This window comes from Mastomys coucha, unplaced genomic scaffold, assembly GCF_008632895.1.
Source record: "Mastomys coucha isolate ucsf_1 unplaced genomic scaffold, UCSF_Mcou_1 pScaffold23, whole genome shotgun sequence".
In the NCBI taxonomy this organism is placed as follows: Eukaryota; Metazoa; Chordata; class Mammalia; order Rodentia; family Muridae; genus Mastomys; species Mastomys coucha.
This window is the reverse complement of record NW_022196906.1, coordinates 43,571,081-43,598,538: the sequence shown is the minus strand read 5'-3', so window position 1 is coordinate 43,598,538 and position 27,458 is coordinate 43,571,081. Positions and strand designations below refer to the sequence as shown.

The 27,458-nt window shown below is 44.8% G+C and overlaps 1 protein-coding gene across 19 annotated transcripts in view; it reads left to right on the top strand.

Annotated features, from left to right (window-relative positions):
- Ncam1 (neural cell adhesion molecule 1) overlaps nucleotides 1–27,458 on the top strand; it is a 292,659-nt gene that overhangs the window by 242,136 nt on the left and 23,065 nt on the right. For 5 of the 19 annotated variants that reach the window (XM_031346028.1, XM_031346019.1, XM_031346020.1 and 2 more), the window contains exons 9-17: nucleotides 3,171–3,200; nucleotides 7,499–7,649; nucleotides 8,024–8,208; nucleotides 8,557–8,653; nucleotides 8,982–9,152; nucleotides 10,747–10,878; nucleotides 12,003–12,017; nucleotides 16,821–16,868; nucleotides 18,490–18,531. In XM_031346028.1, coding sequence (XP_031201888.1) covers nucleotides 3,171–3,200; nucleotides 7,499–7,649; nucleotides 8,024–8,208; nucleotides 8,557–8,653; nucleotides 8,982–9,152; nucleotides 10,747–10,878; nucleotides 12,003–12,017; nucleotides 16,821–16,868; nucleotides 18,490–18,531 — 871 coding nt within the window. Of the gene's footprint in view, nucleotides 1–3,170; nucleotides 3,201–7,498; nucleotides 7,650–8,023; nucleotides 8,209–8,556; nucleotides 8,654–8,981; nucleotides 9,153–10,746; nucleotides 10,879–12,002; nucleotides 12,018–13,533; nucleotides 13,537–16,820; nucleotides 16,869–18,489; nucleotides 18,532–27,458 lie in introns of all 19 variants that reach the window. The other 14 variants (XM_031346027.1, XM_031346031.1, XM_031346033.1 and 11 more) reach the window with 6 other exon arrangements.

The window sequence follows — 27,458 nt, the reverse complement described above, 5'->3', positions numbered from 1 at the left end:
CAGCATTAGCCCTTGAGTCCTGTCGCATCGTGGTCACCTAGACTGTGTAGGTTTACACATGGACTGCTTTTAGGCCACTTATCTCCTGTCCTAGCCTCGTGAAATTGATTAATTAAACAACTATGCAGGATTTGATATGTATTTCAGCCACAGTCATTTGGCCATTTCAGACTGACTCTCCCTTCACTGGGACTGTCCCTGTCCTATGCATTGCAAGTTATCTGACATTTCTCACCAGCAGCCAATAAGTAGGCATCACTAAAACACTGCCTGGCTGGAGAACTACTCTATCAGACCATCTTTCAATTAGGGTTGACTGTTCAAGGGAGCTTTACTCACAAGTCTGGAAGTTGGAGTATTTCCTCTCAGATGACTGCACTCATGTTATATCTGCCTGTTAAAAGGAATGGGGTAGAGCAGCCAATGGTGACCCTAGAGCTAAGCATGAAGTTCAAGTGCATGAAGTTCAAGTGCAGGTAATGGACTAGCTTTCCCAAGGTAGTTGTCACCTAACATTCATGTTACCATTGCTTCCAGACTTGTGTGACTCCTTATTCAAAGTATCTGAGTCATTGATGAAGATATTGACTGGGACAAGGTCCGAGTTCACAGACCTCAGATTCCTTCCAGGTCCGTGGCTCAGAAAGTGATGGACTCAATGTCATGGTGTAACAGTGCTCCTGTGTTATCCTGGTAGCTTTTGTTGGAGGTTCAGCAAGGAGTATAAATGGATTACAGCAGCTTTGTCTTTCACATCACTGATTGACCATAAAGTTGCCCTTTCTCATTGGTAGAGGGAGGCAAGGATTTCACCCCAAGTAGCAACTTACTAATAGATATCAGAATTGTTCTTCCTTATAAAAGGGAAGTTGGAATGAATTCAAAATGAGTATAGTCACACCATACTGTTGATCATGTCTCTGGATCGAGTCTCATCAATCCATTAAGCTTCAGCAAGTGGAGTTGGTTTAAGTCAGCAACTACTAGTAGCTAAAATAAAGTGTAATTGTTTGGATGATTGAGATCAGTGAGGTAGATCGAAAAGTTTATCTACTCCTTAGCAATTGTTGGTAGCCTGAGCAAAAAGAGAAAAGTGAATATTGGTATGGATTAGTCTTGTGGAGGTGTTTGTGATACTTTCAAAAGTTGCACATCTGTCTCGTGTCATTTCTCATTCTATACGGATTCGTTTTAAGTATTGCCAGGTGTTTGGGTATTTACACATTGAGTGAGACCCAGGGATTATGATCTGCATACTCAGTCAATGGTAGAAAAAAAGGCATCCATCGCTTGCTATTAGAACATCTCTGTGCCTTTGAGACGCCTCTATAGAAAAAATATGGATCCTTCACTATTATTAAGGAAAAAGAAGGATGACGAACTAAGGTCAAAGGACATATGAGAAGTGCCTTAGGGAGCCTCGAGTCTCGGGCTGGCAGAGTGTCCACAAGTAAGAGAGACCTTTTGACATTCTGAATTCTTTTGAAGCCCACCTTTCTTTTCACTTGGGAAAATTCCTGATTGGGTACAAGTCCAGTGCCCACTTTCATACATCGGGAAATGTTTTGCATAGCATCATCAGAGCCTGACCTGCCTATGCTATGGGCAGATATACGTAGAGAGAGAGAATGCTTGATATGAGCATAGAAGAGCTTTGCTTTAACTTATAGACACATAAACTGCTAGATATGTGTATGTCACAGCAAAGAGAAGTATTGAAACAACCAAAAACTAACAACATTTGCAGCATAATAATCATAGCCTGATTTATTTCCGACATGTAGAGATTTGAATGTAAGATTGCCTTTGAGTGGGCCACACCACCAAATTGTTAAGTGTCATGACAGACATTTGCTATATTCCACTAGGCACACGGGAAAGAATCAGGCTACTAGAAATGTGTGTCCCTAGCAACACCTTATTTTAAAAGCCACCGAATGCTGGTAGTTTGGTGACTGAGACACTGAAGAATACAATTTAAAAATAAACAACCATATATGATATAGTCCCATTTAAAAAACAAAGCAACACAGAAGTCTTGATTGACACAGCCCTGGCATGTGACAAATGAGCTTTCAAGCATTGTAGAACTGGCAACTCTAGCTGACATGTTGGGCCACCATCACTTTGGTCTGTGCATGTTCTTCTGTTCTCACTTCCTCCCTCATCCCAGTACCACGTGACCCAATGTATCCCTCTCCCTGTCTCACCAAAGTGCCTTGCATTTAATGGACTTAGTGTGTGCTAACTGGTTTGCATTCACTGTTTCTAGCACCTTTTGTGTCCTTTGCCATCTGAACATCAGGGACAGTCAGTCAGGAATGCCACCTAATGAAGAAACTAGCACAGCTCTTATGTCTTTGACTTGGAGTTTGAAAGCAGAGTAGAAAATTATGTACAGGATAAATCAACAAATCAATACCATAGCTGAACAGAACGTTCCCAGAATCTTCATGAGCGTGAATTTTCTCACTCTCTTATGTGACACGAGTGGCATGTTGGATAAAGAAGGTCCATGCTTCTATCCAAATGCCATCTGGGACCTTCTAACTTTAAGCACTAGGGCCCCAGTATCATCACCCAGCATTTAGCATCCTCAAAGCTTCCTGACCCATAGTCTCAAAGACTTCATATTCTCACAGTCACAGTATCTCTCTGTACCATGTTCTGTTCTCTCTCATTATTTATTTTTACAATCATTTTCAATTAAGTGCATGCTGAATGGTCAAATGCATGAACATTTAATGGCTTTAATATATGTGTGATAATCTGTCTAAAACATTCAGAGGGAACAAATTTACTCTTTAAGTAACCCTGGATTATTTGATAAGAACTAAGTGCCCTCAAATAGTATGAAGACTGTTTAAGTTACTCAGCATAGGAGGAGTTGAATGTATCTTCTGGTATTGATACATATACCTATAGGGTTTAGGGTGCCTTCAACGTTGAATTAGGCATTTTAACATGCATAAGGTGGGGGAGGGGAGCTGAACATCAGCTAACTTCTGAATTAAATTTGGGGAATAATCCTATCCTTGAAAGGGGACCTTGAAATTTTTTTTCTGAATTAAAAAGAAGCTGCATGTGCACGGAATGCAGAGTGAGTTCTCTAAAGCAACATGTGACATTTTACTGCCTTCTTGTTGTGTTTTATATCTTGTTCTCTCCAGGCATCGTGGACTCGACCAGAGAAGCAAGAGGTATAGCTTGCCTGACCACTAGCCAGTCTCTAGCTCTGAGAGCATTTCAGTTTAACTCACCATCACAGTTAATAACCAGACTTGCTAACCTAGTGAGCACTTTAGGTGGATTAAAGATTAGGCCCATAGCAGTAGACATCACCTAGCAATAGTGTTTTTTAGGATGAGCAAGCAAGCTGTGTTGGGAGTGGAGGAGCAAATCTTTATTATTTCCTAAAATGAGACCTTATTCTCTTGCTGGTCCTGGTAAAATCATACCCAGGTAATTATATTGATAGACATAAATTGCCCCAATTCCCAAGCCAGGCATTTTGAAAAAAAAAAAGAGAGAGTAAGAGAGAAAAAATTGTTTTAAACTCTCATGTGGTGGCTGTGGCTTTGGACCATAAAGTCATAGAGTGAGTGATGTAAAACCCACTCGCCCTTCCCTTTCCAGCTCAGCTCATCTTGTTGCTCACTTACTTGATAATGACTGGCCTTTCACATCGCATTTCCTGTCAAACGCAACACCAAAGTCATCTCTCACTGGTGTGTCTCCAAATTGTTCAATGTATCTGTTATCTTTATGGAGCATTAAATTTGTAAGATTGGGGTGGTTTGGCACAAATGGTTTTATGTTTTGTAGAGTCAGTAGTATTTAGCCTTCGCAATTTCCCTGCCTACTCGCTTCAGTTTAGGTGACACGGGACTCTGGTTAAAAACCAAACCTAAGCATTGACCTTTGTATTTCATTGCTGTGCTTGAAGACCCTTCATGTCATCATGCCCATCACTTTTTACCTGGTTTTGTAACTGTGAGTGACCAATTGTAACATTAAAAACCAGTTGCCCTGGAACTAGGGAGGTATAGCTCAGTCAGTAAAGTGCTTGCCACACAAGCACAAGGACCAGGTACTGAGCCTTGGCACTCACGTTAGAAGCAAAGCAAGGTGCTGTGGGCTTTTAATCTCAGCACTTGGAAGAAATAAACAGGTGGATCTATGGGGCTCATTGTCCAGCTAGCCTCACCTAATTAAGGAGCCCAGGATCCTTGTGAGAGACTCTTTCTTGAAAAACGAGGCTGTACACACACACACACACACACACACACACACACACACACGCACACACACACACAAACCCATACCCACCACCACCACACTTTTAGATGAGGTTCAAAGATCTAACCTGGGAGTACTTTCTATTAAAGTCCTTTTTGGGTTCCTTCAAATGAAGAGTGAATACCCAAAACAGCCATCACAGAAGAGGATTTAGTAGTCCAATAGAATCTATATTTTAATTGAGTGAGTGTATCCTCTCAGTCTTTTGGGGTAGTAACCATTCAGAATACATAACTCCTGTCTTCAGGTCATAGACATAAATATTGACTGCTGCTTAATATTTAAAAGTCGTCACCTATCCCCTAGCAGGGACATTTATTTCCACACCTGAACAGTCTGCCATGGTCAAATCTTGTTCATTGTAAGTTCCTCTCTGTAATGTGCCTTCCTTGATGACGTGGGGACTGTAGTCCAAGCACATGTCCCCACTGAAGTGCTCCCTCCTGTGGCCTTGAAATCACTTAGTGCTGTCATAGCTAAGTGTTTTATTGGCCAAAAATCATGGCCCCATTGGCATTTGGGAAGGAGAAAAGAGGAGTGAATGATGGGAGCCAACTTCTGCAGCTACAGATCTGGTGCTGCTCAGCCTTGTACATCTCCCCCTGTCATTCTGATCCAGACTTGGCTTGGGGAGATGCTGGAATTTCTCAGGGAGCATTAAGGAGATGTTTGCTGGATTATCATTATAAGTGGAAATAAGAGGCTTACCCCCAGGAAAGCAGACACCCCCACTTCATTTTCCAGAAGTATCTTTTATCTTGAACATTTCACTTTGGACATAACTGACTTCCAAGTGAATGTTGCCCGTAGGACTCAGAAGTTCCTTTTTTTTTTCCTCCTATTTGACTCATTTAGAGATGAAGACCATAAGCCAGATGAGTGCAGCAGTTGGGATTGTGTTATGGCCAGGTTCATTCTGGATACTCTGAAAGGCTTAGCACTTTTTACTTGGAAAAGAGAAGAAAAAACTGTTTTGATGAGAATAATTAGAGTCGCACATATTTTTTTAAAAGAGTGAGAGAAAGATCTCCTTGCTGTAATATTCTTATTTCACTCTTATCTAAGCTCGGCTGCTCCTTCTGAGGGAGCCTCAGTGGTCAGCAGGACTTTTGGCTGGAGTGTCTTATGGGTGTGTGCATGTGCCAGAAGAAGTTATTTCAGGGGGAGATAAAACACAGGAGTCTATCAGTGTAACCTCCAAGGGATGACGGGATATCTGGCAAAGGGTCCCCATCATCAAACTTGCAGTGAATCACTACAGAATAGGAAACCCCTATTGAAATTGTCTCCTTGTCTGATGGCATCATTAAATGACAGAAATCTCCACACAGGGAAATGTAGGCAAGGAGGCAGCTTTTTTAAAAAATGAGCTTAAAAGGTCCTGCAGCCTCTCTGAGCTTGTCTTCAGACATTTCTGGGCAGAGGCTGCTCCTGCCTTGTTTTGTGCTAATGTTTCTACTTGTGTACCTCTCTCTGCCTACATTCCACGTGGAAATGTCCCCTTGGGTTCCTGAGAATTGTATATATGGAAGTCTCAGGAAAAGCACAACCTGGGTCACATAGAGTCACAGTTCATCCCAAGGTTGTCAAGACCCTGTGTGCACCTGCAGTTCCTTCTCCCTTCAGTTCTGTTGTGCTTTAGGCAGAGAGGAATGACGAGCAAACAGGTCAACTCTTTAGAGATACCAGCAAGAATGACTTCATGCTCTCAGTGTCCCTGAAACAGACTGATGGGTGAAGATTTTGTTTGACATATAAAAATAGCCACTAAGATGGACCACTATCAGCCTACCAGGAGTGCTGGGATCTAGCATCTCCAATAAATTGTATGTGTCTGGGCTCTCTGGGACAGTCTCCTGTCACCTCTCTTTAATGTGTATCACTTCTGAGGATGCAGGTTCTTGCATCAACAAGCCTCCCCTATTGACAGGCCATCCATCTCTGAGAGAAAGAGCTACACACAGCTGTAAACAGAGATGGTTTTATTTTGTCCCTCCTTCCCTCGTTGGAAGCATGTTTTAGATCCCAGATACAACTCAGAGAACTGAAACGGACCTGATTCAAATAGTGCAGGTTACTGAGGGAAAATGGACTCTGTGCCATGGTTCTGCTGAGATTGCTGTACAAGGCCAGAGACACCTTTTCAGTTTGGCTCTGGGTTTTGGTTTGGTTTTTTGTTTATGAACCTCCTGGTCTGGTGGGCAAAGGATAGCATGGTTATGCCCTCTGGGTATCTTCTAATTGATAGAAACTGAGGTTAAGTGCAATTTAATTCTCTGAAGGGCAAACCCAATAGCATGGCAGATGCATCACACCCTCTTGTCCTACTTTACTGAGCATCTTGCAATGGATTCAGTAGCCCAGCTTACATGGAATAGGGCCCTTCTTCAGTTTACCAATTTTCTGGGGAGTCTGACCCAGGAACACCTGCCTAAACCCTTCAATAGCTAGAAACCCTTTTGCTTAGAATGCCAAGGAAGGAACACTTGCAAATTTTCTAGTATCTATTGCCTAGGGATTATGTGCCTATTCATTTCTTAGCAGCGCTTGTTATTCTAGAAACTGAGTAAACTAATAGTAGTATCAAAGACTAGGAATGGATGCAGACTTTGGGTGCAAAGGATCCTGGGTGAGCCTGCAACTCTTTCTGCACTGTTCTTCAAGAGTAGGCTCTGTTACTTTCAGCTTAGCAGGGCATGAGCTTTGATTTGTTTCCACATTAAGAATGAAAATTGTTTTGATATCAAGCATGCAGGAAAGAGAGGCATTTATAGGAAAGACACTCTTTGCATTTCTTACATTTGGGTCATTGACATTTCCTAGTACACATTCACACACCAGGGAATTGTGGGTGGTAGTCACCAGAAGGGTAAGACAGAGGGGAGTGAAAGACAATTCCTTGATGTGCCAGCCAGGGCTTTTGTTTCCATTTTAACACACCTCAAACTAGTTCTGGGGAATCTTACTATGTCCCCAAGCAACTGAGTCCCATTTTCTGTTTGAACTGCTTTAAAGTTTCTACTCTGCTCCTGAACTCTCCTCCATTACAAAATAGGTGAATTTAGAGGTTGACACAGAGAGAGGACTAGAGATTGATCACAGACAAGCAATGGCCTTGTCTCCTAGACCCACACTGCTCTAGTTGCCCCTGCCCTCTGCCTCACCTCAGTGTCTGATGCTATCCCTTTCCTCCTGGCAGACTCTGGATGGGCACATGGTGGTACGCAGCCATGCCCGTGTATCCTCCCTGACCCTGAAGAGCATCCAGTACACAGATGCTGGAGAATATATCTGCACTGCCAGCAACACCATTGGCCAGGACTCCCAGTCCATGTACCTCGAAGTTCAATGTAAGCAACAACTTGGGAAGGAGTGGATGGAGGGAGGAGCAGCGAAGGGTCAGGATGCAGGAGACATAAGCTTCAGCTTCAGTAGAAAGATCTACCTAGTGTATTCCCCAAGGCTGTTGACCCTCATGTATTTCAGAGCTATGGCCCAAGGGACCCACCCACAAACACCATCCCCTAGCTTCCCACCAGACCGCCATGCTGTGATTTTTCTCAAGCAGAGAAGTCCAACATGAATTCCAAAATTTCCCAGAGCTCTACTGCTCTAGGCTACCAGCTCTGCTTTGGGTCCCGCTTACTTTCTAGTGCCAGAAGACAGACTCCGGATGTTCTAAGAAAGTGATAGCTGTTCTGATGGTCATTGTCCTTCATTACAGATGCTCCCAAGCTCCAGGGCCCTGTGGCTGTGTACACTTGGGAAGGGAACCAGGTGAACATCACCTGTGAGGTCTTTGCCTACCCAAGTGCCACAATCTCCTGGTTCCGAGATGGCCAGTTGCTGCCAAGCTCCAACTACAGCAATATCAAGATCTACAACACCCCATCTGCTAGCTATCTTGAGGTGAATTGGGGCATGGGAAAGACAGGGTGGAACAGGCTGTGTGGTCAGGGACAAGTTTCATCATTTCTCCTGCTTCTCTGGCACATCCAGAACTGGAGAACATCGGGTGGAGAAGAAACTAAGCCTTTCTTCTAGGTCTCCATCCTCCGCTTCATTGGTCCTGACCATGTGCCTAGGCTGGGACTGGGAAGTAGAATCATGTCTCTTCCATGAGCCACTGAGCTCCTTCCACTGAGATAGATAATGTGTACTTAACCGAATTTATTCTTTGCTAACTGAATCTAAGAAATAAGTTGAGGGTGGTCATCCATGGGACACTTGTAATCTGTGGGGTTTATCCTTCTATAGGTAACCCCTGATTCAGAAAATGACTTTGGAAACTACAACTGTACAGCAGTGAACCGTATTGGGCAGGAGTCCTTGGAATTCATCCTTGTTCAAGCAGGTAAATGCCACTCATGGTAACTTCCACACCATCCTTGCCTTCATTGGTGCATCTTACACATCTCAAGGATACCGATGAAGGAGTAGAAGATGAAGTCGGGCTCTGAAGAGTCAGATGCTGCTAGCCACTTAGAGTGAGAGTATCCAGCTATGGGATAGGTTGAGGAGACTGTGAAGTAAGCTAGGAAACTGGAGTCTCCAAAATCAGAGATCCTTACGTTTAGATAGGATTTCCCAAGTCTAAGCAGAAACATAAGACACACACTTCAAATTGGGCGTTGTTGTCTTGGGCCACATCTGTGACCTGGGTGTCCCTATGAATTCCACAGACACACCCTCTTCTCCATCCATTGACCGGGTGGAACCATACTCCAGCACAGCACAGGTGCAGTTCGATGAGCCAGAGGCCACCGGTGGAGTGCCCATCCTCAAGTACAAGGCTGAGTGGAAATCGCTGGGGGAAGAAGCATGGCATTTCAAGTGGTATGATGCCAAGGAAGGTGAGTCTAGTTCACACTTGAGTCCATCAGATCTTTGTTGACTGTGTAGGTAGGGAGCGTGCAGGATGTCACCCTCTGCCAGCCCATCCAGATTCATCTAGAGATAAGAACTCTTCAGCTAGAATTAGGTCAGGGTCATGCTTCCATAGAGTTGTTGACCTTCTGTCCCTTGCTGCTTCAGAGCCTAGTTCTTGTGACCTCACCAGGACAGGAAGGACATCTCAGATGATTCCCAGACAGAAGACCCAATTAAGTACTGAGCTCAATGGGAGAGTGCAGAGCATCCTCCACTCTGCCCTCTGCTTCCTCCCTGGTGACACCTGGGCATCCCTAATGGTCTATACACAGGAACAGTCATAGACTGCTGATAGTAACCAAGACAGCAAGATCAAAGACAAATCTACTATGAATAAATTCTGTTCTGTCTTTCAAGTTAAATCAATCCAGTGGTGTCTTTCAAGATTAAATATCCCCATCTCTCTCTCTTCCTTTCTATTACCCTCTCTTCCTTCCTCCTTCCCTTCCACCAACCCCTCCAACCCTGCCTGTGTGTTTGTGTGTGTGTTCCTCCACCTATCTTTCTCTTTCTTCCTCCTTCCCTTCCTCCAACCCCCCTGTGTTTGTGTGTGTGTGTGTGTGTGTGTGCTCCCCCCCCCCGTCTCTCTCTGTGCCCCACTTCTGGAGTCAGCATCAAGTATCCATGGATAGATAGAGATCTCCTGTATATTCCCCACCTTTATTTTCTGGCCCTGAAAATCATGACTTCAGCTAGACTGGCTGACCAGGGAGCTTCACTGGTCTATGGTTTATCTGTGTCTACCCCCTGTGCTGGGTTGCAGGAGAGTGCCTCCACTCCAGCTTTTACATAGCTTCTGGGGATTTGAAATCAGGCATTCCTCTTGTACAACAGACACTTCATCCACAGAGATGCTTCCTCAGTCCCTTCTGTTTTAAAAGATCACTTCTACTTATATTTTAATTATGGCAAAAATTCACATGAATTTTGCGTTTAACCATGTTTAAGTATACAAGCCAGTAACATCACATCACAGCTGTCACTGCTGACCACCTTCAGAACATTTCCATCACCTCAGACAGGAACTCTGATTCCTCCTTTACCCACCTCCTCTGGCCCCTGGCAGCTACCATTCCACCGTCGCTCCCTAGCTGATTATTCTAGGTTCCTCCTCAGAGTGGAATCATATGCTATGTTCCTCTAGCAGCAGCTAATTCATTTAACAACATGTTCTCAAGGTTTATCATATCATAGCACATGCCAATGTTTCACCTGTAAGACTGGGTAAATCTCCCACCAATGTTCCTTGCTACATTTCCTTAATCCATTCATCTGTTATATGAAGTCATCAAGGCTGCTTGTGACTTTGGACCGTTGGTGTGTACTTGGGACTTCACACTGCAGGTGTGAACGTGAGTGTACAGGTATCCATTCATCTCCTGCTTTCGATTTTTCTGCATGGTTGCCAAACAATGGTGGTTGTTTCATTTGCTGAAGGCCCACCATACCATCTTCCACCACGTTTACTTCCCTGTACACGGGCACTCTCTTTTAATCAGCCCCATTTTCTCACGACAGCCAACATGGAAGGCATTGTCACCATCATGGGCCTGAAGCCTGAGACAAGGTACTCGGTACGACTGGCGGCCCTCAACGGCAAGGGGCTAGGCGAGATCAGTGCAGCCACTGAGTTCAAGACACAGCCAGTCCGTAAGTACAACCAGCTGCTCTGTCTCTCTCCGCATTCACACTCTTCCATCCTTTCCTCAGGGACACACAGGGACCCTGAGCTGCCCCCTGTGATAGCTCGGAAGATAGCTTTTAACTCTCTGGTCCCCGTGTTCCTAGTGGCCCACTCAACACTCTGGTTCTCAGGGATGGCTGATCTGCCCTCACTCTTCTCAAAATGTGTGGAGGATACTTACTGTCCTAGTGGGTGGCCCAGTTTATTAGAATAGCAGCCAGAGGCCACCAATGATTACCTTTGGTGGAGAGTCTGAGGTGGGGCAGTGGAGGGGAGGAGGGGGATGTAGGGCAAATGGAAGGAGTTGGGAGTGCTGCTTTTTGAGCCAGGCCACAGAGGCCCCTAAATACTTTGTGACTTGAAGGAAGACAATAGAGACAGTGACAGCTCGTGTCATTAGTGCCTGCACTTTTGATGCAGTGACAATATTAAGTCATAGAGAGGAAATTAGAATCTTCTTTGTGAAGGGGTACAGGTACCCAGCGTCTAACAGAGGCCTGTCTGATTCTTCCTTCCCAAGACGACTCCCCAGACATCTCTGCCTCTAAGACTCCTTCAGGAGAGCTGCTTTCCCCAGGTTCCACTCAGGGCGGCCTCTAGCTTCTCTCTGTGTCACTCCCTCCAACCCTAAGCCATGCTTGCCCAGCTTTAGCCTTCATTTGCCTCAGCAGCCAGGCTCTGGACGAGCCTTCTCCTGACCATGTTCCTCTGCCATCCACACTGCTGCCCCACAAAGCTCCTAGCTCCCTCCAGCCGATGACGATGCTGTGGAGCTGCTCTCCTGGGTGACCATGGCCCTCCAAGCTCTCCCCAGACCCGGATTTAATCCACACAAGAGAACCCTTTGCTTCTTTGTCTGAGAAGCCTGGGAGCCTACAAAAAGATCCCCCTTATCTTCTCCCAACGATAGAGCTGCTTCACGGTCCTTCTGCCGGGACTGTTCCTTTCCGTTTAAAGTAATTTGATGATTTGAGTTTCAGCTCCATGTGCTCTGTGGATTCTGTTCATTTCTTTTACATCTTATTTTTTTTCCCTTGGGTCTGTCTCTTGGCTTTTCTTTCCGTCTGTGTTCCATCCATGGGAAATGCAGATAGCCCTCCTCCACGTAAGTGCCTCTTCATACCTCATTACCTGTTTCCATAGTGTTAACACCTAGTTCTAGTTCATAATTTAGTTCTTGGCCCCTTTTTTTGTCCCCTAGAGGCTGAAGTAGATGATGCTGTCTGAGCCCTAACCACACTGACCTTAGTCTAGCTGTGCCTTTGTTAACATATATAGGTCACTCCAGGAGGCTAACACTACTGTTCTAGAGCATGCGACTTCCGTTGTCTTTTGAAATTGTGTTTATTTATTAATCTTTGTGTGTAGTAATTACTGTGTGGAAAAGATAAGGTTTGCTGAACCAAGCGTGGTGGAAATCTGCAGATGATCTCCGAGTAACAAGCTAATAGCAATGCCTCACTTTTAGCCCTAGTACCAGCAGAGTGACACCTGCCTCCTGAGGACATTGTTCCAAATATGATCGAGGAGAAGGAGCCAAAAATAATCTTCCTCTTTGTTTTTAGGAAGTAAGAGAATGGAGCACGCATGGTTCCTGGCTTATTTGTTAGTTAGGAAATGAGAAGGAGCAGAGACAACTGGTGGGAAGGCCTAGTGGAGGCTCTCAGAAAGGTGTAGCTATACTGTGTCCTGTGGGCAACTGCCTGCGGTGGGCATGGGGAGGGAGCTAAGCCCTCAATTCTGGTCAGCTCTCTTCATTTGCACTGGATTACTGACAGTGGACATTCCCATGTTGGGAAAAGACCTGCCACTTAACTTAGTAGCTACCCAGTAGCATGGAGGGAGGGGGAGAGTCGCTTTGGAGTGACATTCTAATTTTGTAAACTGGAAACACAAGATGCTGAGAACAAAGGAAACAAGAGAGGTGGCAGGTGCTAAAGAGAGTAGAACTGGCCCTGACCCCTCAGCCTGAAGAGACACCCAACTCCCTAAAGTCACTTTGCCAAGGTCTAGCTCTCCCTAGACTGAGCACCTTGAGAACACAGCGTGGAGGCACCTGACAGACCCGGACAGAAAGGTACTCAGGAAGCTGTACACCATTCTAGAAAGCTGCTAGATCCTAAAAGGCACTTGGGGAAACTTATAGTTATAAAAGTATTTGGAAATACTGCCACAACAGCAAAAACTAAGTAGCTGAGTGTGGATGTTGTGCTAGCAGCCAAGTTGGTGTTTGAATGTGTCAGCTAGGGAAGGTGTCAGAATCAGGGCCTGTGGGGATGAGGGGAGCAGACAGGGAGCAGTGGGGAGGACTGACAGCTGCGCCTCAGGGGAACTCTGGTGAGAAAGCTCTTCCTTCTGGATCCTTCCAGCAATCCTAAGTTGCTTCCTCCAGACCCTTCTCTACAGGAAGTGATCAGTAAGTGAGGACCAGCTTTGCTAGTTAGAGAGCGGGAGGCCCAAATAAGACTTTCTGTTGGCTGTCTTCTCTGCAGCAATTACTGACTTGGAGGAACTAGACTTGGCCCTCCAGGTCACAGTAGTTTGCATTCATTACCAGCTTGGGTCTTATGAAGATAGGATTATTGGGGAGGGGTTGGGTTTGTTTTTTTTTAATATAGCAGAAGGTATGCTTCAAGTCATGTTAAAAAATATGTGTTTAATTACAATTTTTACTTTTAGTTTTAGTTCTTAACTTTTAAAAGAAGGAAGCCCCTGGACTTTGTTGTCCAGTAGTGTGAATGTTGGTGATTAACGGAGACTCTAAGAGTCTTCGGCGAAAGTTGGTTTTCTCAATCATATAATAAAAGTATGATTTAAAGAGTTAATAAGCATCAGGCCTTACAGGCCTTGAAAAGCTTTGTGGGAGACTTAGGTAGGAGGATCATAAGTTCAAGGCCTGCCCTGGCTACAAACTGAGTTTCAGACTACCCTGGGTAACTTAGTGAGACCCTGCCTCAAGATAAAATGAAAAGAGAGAGGACTGGAGATAGATCTCAACCGTGCAGCACTTGCCTGGGCTGTGCAACACCATAGATTAGAACTGCCAGGCAGGCACAGAGGGAGGGAGGAAGAAAAGAAAGAAGAAAAGAAAGAAGAAAGGAAGGAAATAAAGAAGGAAGGACAGAGTGACAGAGGGAGAGGAGGGAGGGAGAGACGGAGGGAAGGAGGGTTAAGAAGGAAAGATTATTTTTGACAAGCAGAAGTGAAGTGGGTTCTTTCCCTTAACCTTCATAAGCTTTCCCCAAGTCACTGATGTGGGACTGCAGGAGAGCATCCTGCCTGTCCTGAGAAAGGACACCAAGGGGGAGATGAAGCCAGTGTTAAGCACTGCTGAGGCAAAGCCCACTTTTTCTACTGTGATGCTGCAAGTCTTTACGAGTGTCTCCTCTGGGTCCTCGCTCCCACTTCTTGAAAGACAAGAAAGTTGTCTGAACTCAGATAGAGAATCATCTGTGGACTGATGTGTGTCCTTCTCTCCAAGCCACTCACCCGCTGGCACCATTGCCCTGTCCTATAGGACTATAGGTGTATAAACACAGACTGACTTTTGGCTCTGAACTCGGGACCAAAGTGGAACCGCTAACCTCAGGAGAGAGAAAAGGCACAAGGCCAGAGGGTTAGCTGCCAGACTTCTGAGTTGAGAGGGGTTAGTTAAGACTAGTGTTGGGCATTAACTAACTGTAGGAGTTATTGAGATGTTTCAATAATAAGAGTTGTTGTCTTGGCTCCCTAGGAAACCTCTTCACAGTCAGGTGTGTAGGTTAATCACAGCCGGAGAAGAGCAGGCAAAACTTAGCAAAAGTCCTAAGGCCTACCAGCTAGCTGCGAAGCAAAGCATGATTTAGCTTTTGAGGGTCCTCTGGGTACAGTGCACAGAGAAGAAAAGAGAGCTGTGAGCCTAAACGAACTAAGCTCTCACCTGGGGAGTGTTCTGTGCATGTGGTTTCAAGTTCGATGCCTGTGTGGACTTGCGACCCTCCCCTAATAAGTTCATGATCTGCTTGCCTCAGGAGAGGGGCTTCCCTGCTGGTAACTTGTACTCTGTCTTCTTGGTGAATCTTTTCGCTCTGTCAATGAGCCCCCACACTTGCAGACTTTCATGGCCTAGTTGATACTGTTGATTTTGCTTCTATGCCGAGAAACAAAATAGAGTATATCAGGTACATGTCTTTTAAAAGATGTGTCTCCAGATTGTTATCTTGATATGCTGTACCCTCTGTGACACATGGGAAGACACCTTAAATGTATTGCAGTGCACATGATTAAAATGCATAAGGTATTAGGCCTTTCCCCAAATAATGTGGGCAATTACACAAACATCTCAAGCCACACACACACCCACATACACACACAAGAAAGTGAGAGACATTTACTTTAATTAACTGAGCCACCTATTCATGAAAGACTGGTAACCAAACTGCTATGACATCAGGGACATTGCCTCTGATGGCGTCATCTGGAAGGTACTGGAAAACCAAGCCCTGAGCACTGAGGCAGCTCTGCCCATAGCTTTCCCATTGTGTCACCCAGCTCCCAGGGGAGCCTGCCTTTTGTTACTGCTGATGGATAACTTCTGGATACTTGTCAATCAAACACCATTCAGTATCCCCATGTGCAGGTGGGCAGCCTCTAAGCATCCTCCACACTGAAGGGTACTTGGGATTGTTTGAGAGGATCCTATATCTTTAACAATTCCTTTCTCTGGGGACACGGGAATGACACTGAATGTTATTTGTCCCACTCTTCCCCAGCAATGTCAACAGTCACCTGCTCTAGGGAGGGTTTTTGGAAAGCAGCCATGTATTGTTGAAGATGGCCAATTCCATCTCGCTCAGTTGTTCAGGTTAGAGAGTGAGATATGTAGGTTTAGCTATATGTGCCAGGACGGAGAGGGAGATGCTCAGTCATTTAGAAGATCTGAGTCCAGTCCCTAACACTCACATAAAAAAGCCAGGAACAGCTGCGTGTGCCTGTGACCCGAGGACCAGGGCCATAGGGACAACAGGGGTCTTGCTGTGTAGCCAGCAATACTCTCTGAATCAGTCAGTCCTAGGTTCAATGAGAGGAACCCCCCCCCATCTTAGAAAGTAAGGTGACTGGGGACTAGAAAGAGGGCTCACTGGTTATGAGCATGTTCTACGCTTACAGGGAACCAGAGTTAAATTTTCAGGATCCATGTCAGACAGCTCACAAGTACCCATAACTCTAGCTCTAGAGGATCTGATGTCCCCTTCCGGTTTTCTCGGGTACCTACACTCATATACATATACATTTACACAAAGACATGCACATATAGATGTAATTTAAAATAAAATATTTTTAAAATAAGGTGGAGAAGCAATTGAAGAAGACACTCAACATCTGGCCTTGACACACACACACACACACACAGGTGTGCACGATCACCCACTAACACAAGTGTGCATTCACACAAACAGAAGATGTACATAAACACATTCCTATATAGAAACATATCCAGAGTGTAACCTGAAAATCCAGTCTCTTTCCATGCTAAGGCTCCCATTAAGCCTAGATGGGAGACCTAGATGTCTGTCCTCCTGTCCCTCAGAGCTTATGGACACAGGTCATCCTGCCCAAATGGCTGTTTGTGTTCAGTCAAGGTTTGAGGCCTCTTCAGCTACTCCTGGCTAATTCCTTAACCTGCATGCCAGCCTTACCAGGCTCTTGGGTTCAAGGTGTGTACTTAAAAGAAAGCCCTGAGTACAGTCTGCTAGCGTGCCAGCCACCTGTCCCACACATTGCTTTCTCTTTCCAACTTTGCTTCCCACCAGCTCCTCATACCAGCACCCCAGGATTGCTACTCCCATTTTTCTTTTCAATTCAGCACCCGTATGCTCCCAGTGATCTATTTTCCATTTTTTTTCACCTTCATTTTCTGTTTCTCCAGTGGCACCTGCTAACTCTTCCACCCATGTTCCGTTGTCTCCTCGAGCTAGTGAGTATTTTTTCTTCAGCCCCATCCCTGCAGGTACCTATCCACCAGGCATGACTCTGCCTAAGGTCATATGCTTCACCACTTCACCGGGAGATAACTCAGCTCTGGCAATGGAAAGTCACATCAGGGGTTTTTTTAAGAAGCAAAGGGAAAAAGGAATAGACACAGGGCCTCTCAGGGCAGACAAGAGAAGAGCTTTGCTCTGGGTAGGACACCCTGCAGACAGCTGTCCCGAGGCTGCTTTGTATACTTGTGATGTGATTCCCTGCAGGCCAGGTCAGACCAAAGCCGATATTTGGAAAAGCCGAAGGAATTTACCAAGGGGAAAAAAAAAGACTCTGCCCTGCCTACGGGGTCATGTAAAACGCTTTGAGGCGTTGTGATTTTACCCTTTATTTTAGTTGGATTCAAACTCTGAAATAAGAGAGTGAAATAAGAGAGACACAGTGTAGCTTTCACTGTGTCTGTAAGTGCAGTGTCCGTAAGTGCATAGACTCCTCATAAATATTTGTGAGGAAGTTAACAGTGCCTGCTTACTGACAGGCCACACAAATTACTTAAACACGTTGCAAGTGACACTTGCTGCTCTCTGCTCTAAAATCAAATGGTGAACCTGCTCCCACTCCATACCCACCCCCACCATAAAGAAAATAACGAAGATGATAGCATTTATCAAGCTCTGGTTTGGGTATCCTGGATGAGCATCACTGACCCAGCGGGAGTATGAACTGGGCCTTTTTACAGAGCATGAGCCTGGTTCTTTCCACTCATTTCTCGAGTGCTATACTTTAGTTCTTTGAATCTGGAAGAGTGGAGCAGGTCCACTCTTGGGAAACTCGAACCTGGCTTTCTAGTGGGAGGTGGGAAAGGGGGAGAGCTGAGGTAGGGGTGGGGATGACAAAGTGAGACATTGGATGAACAATGCCTGGGGTGATGTCCCCACAAGGTCAGAGTAGCACACAGCAGCATGGCCCTGCCTAGATGGCTTTATTTTCCATAATGCTGCAGAAGCCCCCCATGGTTTGGACTCAGCCTCAAGCCGTCTTCCATCATTCTGAATAAAAATCTTCCCTACCATCTCAATCCAGGCTATGCTCTGTGGCCAGGGAAGTCTAGGCCTCGGGAGCAATCTGCCCTCAGTTCAAATCCCTGCTCTGACCTCATGACCACAGAGGAGTCTCTTTGGAATCCCCAAATCTCAAATTTCTTATCTCTAAAACTAAAGATAGATTCCCCTTTATGGTATGCATATTTGTAAGAACAAAAAGAATATTAAATGAAAAAATACACAAAATATAATGTCCAGCATTTAGTAACTGGATTTATTCAAAAAAATAATTGGGGATATGTTATCTCTTGCTGCATGAGTTCTTTATCAGCAAAATCTTTGATAATCTCTCCAAAATATTTATGTTAATATTGATAAATCAGGGAGACAGGAATGAGTGACTGATGCACTGTCTCTGATACATATATTTCTGTGCATACACACACACACACACACACATATGATATATATACACACACTGATATGCATAATTTGTACTTTGGGGTATGTGAGTTTTATGTCCTTTCTGGCCCTCACCATTTAGCGCCCTTTCCATCCTTCATGTTTCCATAGCAACCTGGCCTCTTCCTGTCCTTCCAACCACAGACCTGACTAGTGAGTACAGAGCTTGCTGCTCTGGGCAGTGCCTCCGATCAGACGCTTGTAGTAGCACAGACTGTGGTGTGACTGCACGGAGGCGCCCAGCCTCGAGTGGATTCCTAAGCATGCTGTCTGTTTGGCCAAGAAAGCAAATGGTGCCTCCTCCAAAAGAATAAGGGGTGGCTGTTTGTGCTTGGGGAGACCTTTCCAAGTTGGCATTTGTGTTTAAAACAGAAAAAGACTGGGAAAACATGGGGGAGGGAAGGGTTGGGGACAAAGAATGGCAACTCCTTGCCACAGTTTTACTGTCCTTGCCTTATGGGACTGTGCTCATACACACACAGGGAGAGAGAGACGGGGGAGGGAGAGAGAGTGCAATGTAATAAAGTGAGGGAAGCCTGGGAGCAAGAAGAAACCAGAGGCAGCAGAGAGAGCTGCTCAGAGAATGGCAGAAGGAGCTGTGCCCCCTGACAACATGGCTGCCCTTGTCCCTCAGCAGAGCACACAGTAGCAGAAGCCACAGCCCCTTCATTCTGTTCCCCCCCACCCCGAACACTTGGTGCTAGAAAAATAATAGAACAAAGTCACCCCCTAGGCTGCTGGGTTGGAAGGGCTAGATGTCCTCTCCAGACAGTAGGATCCAGGGGACAACTGCACCCCCCTAGACCAACCTGAAAACCTGGCTGAATCCCTGCTGAAGACATCCAGGCTGGCCTTAAGGATGTGAAACCACATGGGTGCTGAGGGCCTAAGGCCTCGGCTAGGCCACAAGAGTCTTTGCAAATGACTGTGTATGTTCCAGCACTCATGGCTCACAGCCAGGGGTTTCATTTCTGGACGCAGGGAGAGCTTGTCCTGCCTCCTACCAAGCAGCAGTCAGATAAGGCAGTGTACAGCTCCCACACCCTGGCTAAGGCTTCCGATACATAATTAAAGAGGGGAGGAAAGAGTTTCCTGGTTGTGTGTACTGCATGGAATGTTTTTTTTTTTTCCTCCTGTGGAAGACAGCTATGGTCTGCTTTCTCAGTGTTCCTCTGTGTGTGCACTGCAATGACTTTCAATTCCTGATGCCTTTGAGGTTTGGTTTTGTGAGAGGAGCAATGCATGACAATAAGCTAGACTCATTCGCACGGGTTGGAGGGTTTTCTTGTTTGTTTGTGGTGTATTTGCATTTGAGAAAGGCTAACAGCTCCCTTCTACCACAGCTCTCCCACTGTCCTCTTCCCGCCTCTTGCTGTATGTGTCCCAGGCAATGGGAGAAAGCTACAGGACCCATTTGCACAACCCTGTCCTGTTTGAGACATCTCTTTGCATCTTGGTCTTGTCTGTCAATGAAACACAGTCTTGGTTTCCAAACTTCTCCTGAAAAGGAGTGAAGTATTTTTCCCCTGATGGGAGTTTCGGTTTTTATACTTCAGGCATTTCTACCCACAGATAAGATGCTTAGTTGTGAAATCTGAGTAGGAGGTTGGAGTCCGTTTTATCTGAACCACTTGACTAGTGACCCAAACCATAAGTCCCAGTGGACAGTGAGATAAAGGAGAGGACGTACCGATTGGCAGCAGCCTGACTTAGCAGGAATGTATTAGTCACCACTGAATCAAGATGCAAAAGATGTGAGCCACCATACAAAGGAAACAGAATGGCTGGGGTCATGTAGAACTCCATCAGTCAGATAACACGGGTGAAATTAAGTAATATCTCTTACAGGTGTGTGTGTGTGTGTGTGTGTGTGTGTGTGTGTGTGTGTGTGTGTGTGTATGTATATGTGTGTGTGTTTCTGTGTGTATATGTATGTATGTATATATGTGTGTGCATGTGTGGTGTATATGTGTGTATCTGTATCTGTGTGTGATGATCTGTTTATAACCATAAGTGAAGACAGTTTTCATAAATCATATCAAGAAAAACTACTTGTCACATATAATCCCTTCCAGGCACGTATGGCAAGAAGCCGTGTCATGATAGAGCATAAGATCGTGCATTCTGTTAACTCACAGTGGGAAATGGATATGGCACTCAGCTAAGGCATTTCTCTCTCATTAAGCAGCAGCATACTTTCAAAAGATATCTTGACCTTGCATCTTTCCCCTTCTCTCTTAACCACAACTGTCAAAAGCTAGAACTTCCTTCCCCGACCCCCAAGCCTGTGAAAGTCATGATAGGAAACCTAAGAATAGTAGGGTGGGCCACCCAGTCCTAAACTGCAATGTGGAATAAAGCACACAGCAAAAGCAATATAGGTGAGCTCAAACAAGAAAACCCAGGTTGACACTATAAATCCCAAGCTCCTTTCTTATCCATGTAGTCTTAGCAACTCTGAAGGCATCAGTGGATCCATAAGTAGCTAAGTGTGCGTTATCTTGCTCTCTGTGTGCTGGACCAGGGCTGGTTCCTGATATTTGGTATTAATGCAGCCATAATCTCAATTGCCAAGGAGGTACTTAGTCCTTTACCTGTGGTAGCCTTTCCTTTTATGTGTGCCTTGACTCTTTGCAGTCCCATAAAGTGTTAAGAACGTCACGGGTGTGCCATAAGGAAGTGGAGTTAGACACGAGCTGTCCCTCTCTGGCCAGCATCCTTCAGTCATCTCCCTCTCCTATTTGACCAGGACAAACACGAAATGACTCTCATTAATTAAACACAATCTATTATTCTTTCAGGACTCTTCCCCGATGACCTACGGCTCTTGGCGAGCACTTTCCCAAGGATGCTGAGACAATTCTGGAATCTGTGAATAAATAACTTGCTGTTGTTTTTTCTTTCCCTTTAACAGACTCTGGGATTGATCTTGATTGACATCTGGGCCTTGACAGAAACACCCCCTCATTTAAAAAGTGTTCATGCTCCTTGGTGTGGTATTAATACGCACGCAGTGTTGCAACTGTATCTAATGCTTATGGTGTTGTTAACTAAATGCGCTATATAGTTTGTTGTTCTCCTCTCTCTGGGCAGTATGTCTGCCCTCCCAATGTTTCCTATATAAGCTGCTAATTTAAGTTGATTTCTCCTTTTATTTAGTCTGTGATTTTGTTGTTGGTTTTTTTCTCCCTGCCCATTGTTTACATCAGTTTTTAATTTTTTTGTATTTTTCATGTGACCTCCTCCACTTTCCTTTCAACCAATCATGTGCGTGCGTATCATGTGACTTTGTCATGTGGCTTGCATGGTGCTGATGATGTCGTCCACGCTGGTGAACAGAAGGTAAAGCTCTTTGTTCTGATTAGAGGAATAAACCTGGAGCCACAGCCTGGCACGAATTTCTCCCCATTTCAGATTCAGCAAAGTCATTTGAAAGATTTGCTCTTGCTATCAATTCATGTCTAGAATTCAACAGTCCTTGCAACCATGACATGGCGATTCAATAACTTGACAGCCTTTAGTTTAATATTTTCCCTCAAGAAATCTGGTCATACCAACTGCCCTCTCAGTAAAGCCATGTTAGCCACAGCACAGTTTGGGAACTTGAATTTTTAACAAGATTTCACAAACATTATTTCCCAGAAATATGCTTTGAAAATTGGCCTTGTTGACTACAATTTCTCCAAAATGTGTTGCAACCCCTGGAGAAATATTTTTGCAACCTTGAAATGCTCCAGGAAGAGAGAGAGATCCGTGCAAAGGTTGCTCTCCTGTAAAACCAGAGAGTGCTTCACAAAATTTGCATAAATGGAGGACTTTTCTGAAATGAGAATTTGGATTGATAACTGAGGTGTCACTTCTCAAAAGTGGCCCTCCCCCAGGGAAGGAGGCACAAATCAAGCAAAAGTCACTTGGCAATTAACGGTGACTGGAAGTCTCTGTGTAATCAAGAAGCACATGATTGACCCTTACAGAAAAGGAAATAAAATTATAGCCTGATCAAGCGCATAACGGTGACGAAATAATTAGCTAATATTGCGCCTGTCACAACCTTGTTAAAGCATTTCTCACTCACCATCAAGAGAGAAGGAGGTGTCAGCTCTCAGCTTCCCCCACTAAACTCAGACCTGTTCAGAGCCTCCCCTGGGAGTCACAGGCATTCTGTTCTCTCCTAACTAAAGTGTTACTTCGCATCACACCCTAAAGACACATACAGGCTGCAGTGAGCACGTAGTCAGACTAACACTAATAACCACCCAGTGTGCCTGCGCATGCAAGAGCCTCTCCTCCATTTGACCTCACCTCTGACCTCATTTCTCTGAGAATCGATTGGGCGACATCGACACAGTCAAAATCACAATAGCTTGTCTTGCATGGTCTTTGTTCCTGGTCTCAGTCACACTCCCTATATGTGTTACCCTGTGTGTATCCCCTTTCCTTCTCCCTCCATTCACAGTCACTGAGGACTTCCTCTCTGTTGCTGTGGCAACATCGCCCTAAATCCAGTCCCATTTACACCCAGATTCCTGGACGTGCAGAGGAAGCCCTTTCATTTCCAACAATGAGTTGTCTTATATTTTACATGGTATCCAATAAAATAGAGAAGTCCCCCAAACAACAGAACCTTGTAAACCACAGTAATAATTTGATCTATGTCAAAAATTGTTATTGGATCTGTCAGTCTTTGGACATAGAATATTGGAAGTTTAAGATTACTAAATCTTAAAGATTTTGTAACCTCTCACCCCAAACATAGTCACTTTTCATTCCCCTAAGTTGGCTTCCAGCAGGGTAGACTTCTTTCAGAGTCTGGGGTGACTGCTAAGTGGTTAGCATTCTAGAAAAAAAAAAATCCCCCGGTATTTTCCTATTGGATACTAAATGCATGTAAATGCTGAAGTTTGAATTTGAAATATGTTTATTTTAAAAAAAATGTGGCTATTGAAGTGCAATGCTGTGATTCAGGATGAAGTGGAGTGCAGCATTGAAACTGAGAAATTTGTTCACTCCTGAAGATGGGTCAACTAAACCAAAAAAAGGGAGGAGGGATGGAAAAGTTAGAACAAGTAAAATTTATGGGGTAAGAGAATGAAACTTTGTTGGGGGCAGCCCCCACCTCTTTCCCTGGTCATTAGTAAGGATTTAAGTGACTCGGGCCTGAGTTCAGATGCTTTCAATAAGCTAATAGCATCTCTCTTGTTAGTGGATCGTACATACACCAGCTGATTAAATCAGGTGTTCCCCATCCCTCTCTCTAACCATCTACTCCCACCCAAAATGGACTGGGATGCGTTCAACGTGTACCAGATACTCTGCCCATCAGCCAGACACTATTTACTATGTTCCATTCTAAAACACTGAATGAAGAGAAGAGAGGTTAAGCCAGGGACGTAATCTCATCCCCCATCATCAAATAGCTCCGGTGGAGACGGACACTTAAGCTTAAGTCCCTACCACAGAGCAGCAGGAGTGAATTTGTTGGGGTGAGCTGTACTAAGCCCTATGCAAACTAAGATGCCTCTATTGCCTTAAGCCCCACCCCCCACCCGTATATCTGAATCTTTAGCTTGAGGTGCCTCTGCAGAGAAGTGGCTTTATAGGTCATTGTCCAAGGACTCTGTAAATGGGACTTCCGGTTTCCCACCATCAGCATGAGTGTGACAAGCCCGCTGTGCTCCCCCGTCACCGTGTTGCATGTCTGAGCATGGCTCCCTTCACACCCTTTCATAATGATCTTTTTTTTTTCCTTTAGCTACTGACCCTGACTTGTGTTAGGCAATGCTGGTTCTGACGAACTAAATTCTTTAACACCCACTCTTCCTTCTTAGATTGAAAACATCACTAACCGCCCCTTCCACACCCTCCTTTATTTTTATTTTTTTTTTTTTACAGCTGTGTGTTTGGAGCCTCGGCCTATGACAGGTCGACACAGACTTTCTACTCTAATTGCCTTTGTTCCGAAGGATCTCCCACCCTGGCGGCTCCCAGGGTAGAGAGGTAGCCATAGCCGGAAAGGTCCTCAGAGAGGAAATAGTGGAGTATTATCAGCCTGAAGCCTTCCTGTAGGGACCGGATCCCCTAAGGTTACCAGTGTAAGGGCAGGAACATCCCAGTAGCCCACTTAATACTCACACCAATGTTCATGAAATAGTGAAGTGTGGCGCCCCCTTGTGGCTCAGAGGCAAGAGCAGAGTTCACTCGGTCATAGTTATTTCCGTCCGTAGTTATTTCTTCAGCCTGGATCAGCTCCACAACCACAAGCCAAACCTTCCTGGTCAGGGTATTTATTTTTTAAGGACAATGAAACGAAGATAATTGGTCAATTAATCCGTTGGTGCTTTCATGCCACCCACAAGAATGGAATCGGTGTTTTTGTGGCTCAGTCTGTCAGAGTTCATTTGTTGCTGTCTAATTTGCATTTTGTCATACAAACCCCTCCCTCCTAACCCCAACACACATTCATAATCCTAAGAGAACTGGGCAAGAACAGACTCGGCATCAGGTGTCTCAGTGAGCTCCCCCCCCCACCCCCCCGTCCCCGGGAAGTTCAAGGCCAAGCTTAGGTCTCTGCTAAGACCTAAGGAATTGAGACTTAAGAGATAGCAAACCACCTGGGTTCCATTCCCGGTACCAACATGGAAGCTCGAAGCCATTGGTAATTTCAGTCTTAGGGTATCTGATGCCCTCCTTAGACACCAGTCACTCATGTGACGCACATGACATTTGTGCAGGTGAAATTCTCACACACATTCTAAATAAATAAAACCCGAAACTGGCCACATCCCTACCCACATATTCCATATTCCCTGAAGCCAGGGACGCAGATGGCAAAGGTCAGGTCACCTTAGCACAGGCATCTCTTTAACTCTAAAGAAAAAGACCACTTGTCTCCAGAGACCTCATTTGGGATGAACAGTGCTGAGGACAAATTGGCACCTTTATCTTTAATATAACGGAGCTAAAGGAGTGTTATAAAGACCAAGAACAGACACAGCCTACATCACATTAGAGTTATTCATTTGATATCTCTAGCTAAGAACTCCATTTCAGAAGGAGAATTAGTGGCCTAATCACTCTAAATCCCAATTCCCCAAGGCAATTTGCTAATCCCCAAAGGACCTGTCAATACTGTTCCTTGATGGAACTGTAATGTGTCTGTGCTGGAGACGTGAAACAGGCTTCCCATGTGAATAGGGAAATCATCCATTTTTGGACTTGTATAAAGAGGCATAGAATAAGAAAGGTATACCCAAGGTTGAAATTGCTGGGAAGAAGTAGCAGAGGAGACGGGAGCTGCGATAAGCAAAATGGTTAGTGTTTTTAATTCAGAACAATATTTGATAGTAATAGACCCCACTATCTTTTTAATGAATCATAACTATATTGTTTTCCATTTTGCTAAAAAGTCATGTCTCGTTCACCTTTGAGATTTCAGTACAGACTCTAGATCATTCAGTAGTTACCGTGTGTATAGCTGAGACTGCAGACCTCAGTGCAGATCTGTTTGAAGGAGAAGACACGAGGGCTGGAGGGTTGGCTCAGTAGTTACGAGTACTGCTTTTGCAGATGACCCAGGATAGTTCAGTCCCCACACTGGGCAGCTCACAGCTGCCTGTAACTCCAGTTCCAGAGGCTCTGACGCCCCCTTCTGACCTCTGTAGGCACCTGCACTTATGTATACAAACCCACCTGCAGACACATAATCCATACATAATTTAAAATGGACATTTAAAAATGGATGAGCGAAGAAGAGGGATGGAGCCCTTGGTGGGCTGTTTGCCCCTTGGACACGCGTGCTTGGCATACTGTTGGCACTGGGCCTCCAGGAGCAGAGCAAGGAATCCTGCTCTCCTTTCACAGCTCATGGATGCTTCTTCCCCAAGCCCCAAGCTTGCTGTGGGTTTTGTTGTAAAGTTTTTTCCACCTCCAGGCCCCTGCAGATGAGAGGGAAGGCATGCAGCAGACTTGGATTTAATGAAGGGCACAGAAGCCCAGTAATTCCAAAGGAGGAACCTGTCATCTCCAGGGCCAGAAATAAACATTTCAATTACAGTTTCTTAAGAGGGCACTCATCAGCCTGCCTAGGGTGTATCTGACAGCACTCGGCCTTTTTCATACCATTTTTTTTTTCCACCCATGTATGACTTACGGTCTGCTGGAAACTATCAGAACTGTCCAGAATATTTGTTATTGGCAAGGTTTATTTCTAAAGTAGTGCTGTGTTCAGCTTTAACATAAAATATTTGAGGGGGAAAAATTGAATCCTAGATGAAGCTAAACTCAAAGGGTATAATTAACCCCAGGGGTCTTCTTAAAGCAACATGCCTATTGCTGATGAATGGCAAACCAACATTTACAAATAATTACAATATTGGTTTTTCTGAAATTGCCCATAATGATTTCAATCACAGCAGCAGCCACCCCAGAACCTTGGGACCCCCTAAACCATTTCCTCTGCTAATGTGCTCAATTAAGCAGTGAGCTTCGTTAAGGCTGAGGCCCATTGCCTCTGCTATGTCCCCTTCCTCGTCAGGCCAGGCTTCGTACAGAAAGGAGTATTTTGTTAGCCCAATTCCTCATCTATAATGAAAAACAGACAGCAAGTATTTGAAGATGCTAAGACAATTGATTTAAGAACTGCTCTCTCCTGTCTTGACGCACTTACAAAACCTTGTAGGGCCACCAAATTGGTCCAAAGTTCCATGTTAGTTGAAAATGATCTTCCTTCAGGCATCCCATCACAGGAAAGGTTACACTACTGTCCAAGGACCCCACTATCTTTTTAATGAATCATAACTATATTACGTTTTTCATTTTGCTAAAAACATCATGTCTCATTCACCTTGAGATATCATTGCCCGATAGACAACTTCTAGAACTCAATGCAACATATATTTGTGTGATTAATCGTAGGTAAAGCTTTTGAAATGATAACCTAAATATTGTATGATATAAAATACTCTGAACTCCAAGAGAAAATAAATATGTATCAGAGTAACCTTGGCAGATAGAATGATAGCTAATTCTCTTCTGGGTATATAAACTGATAGAGCCATAGGAGTTTTCAGGAAGGTTTTTGG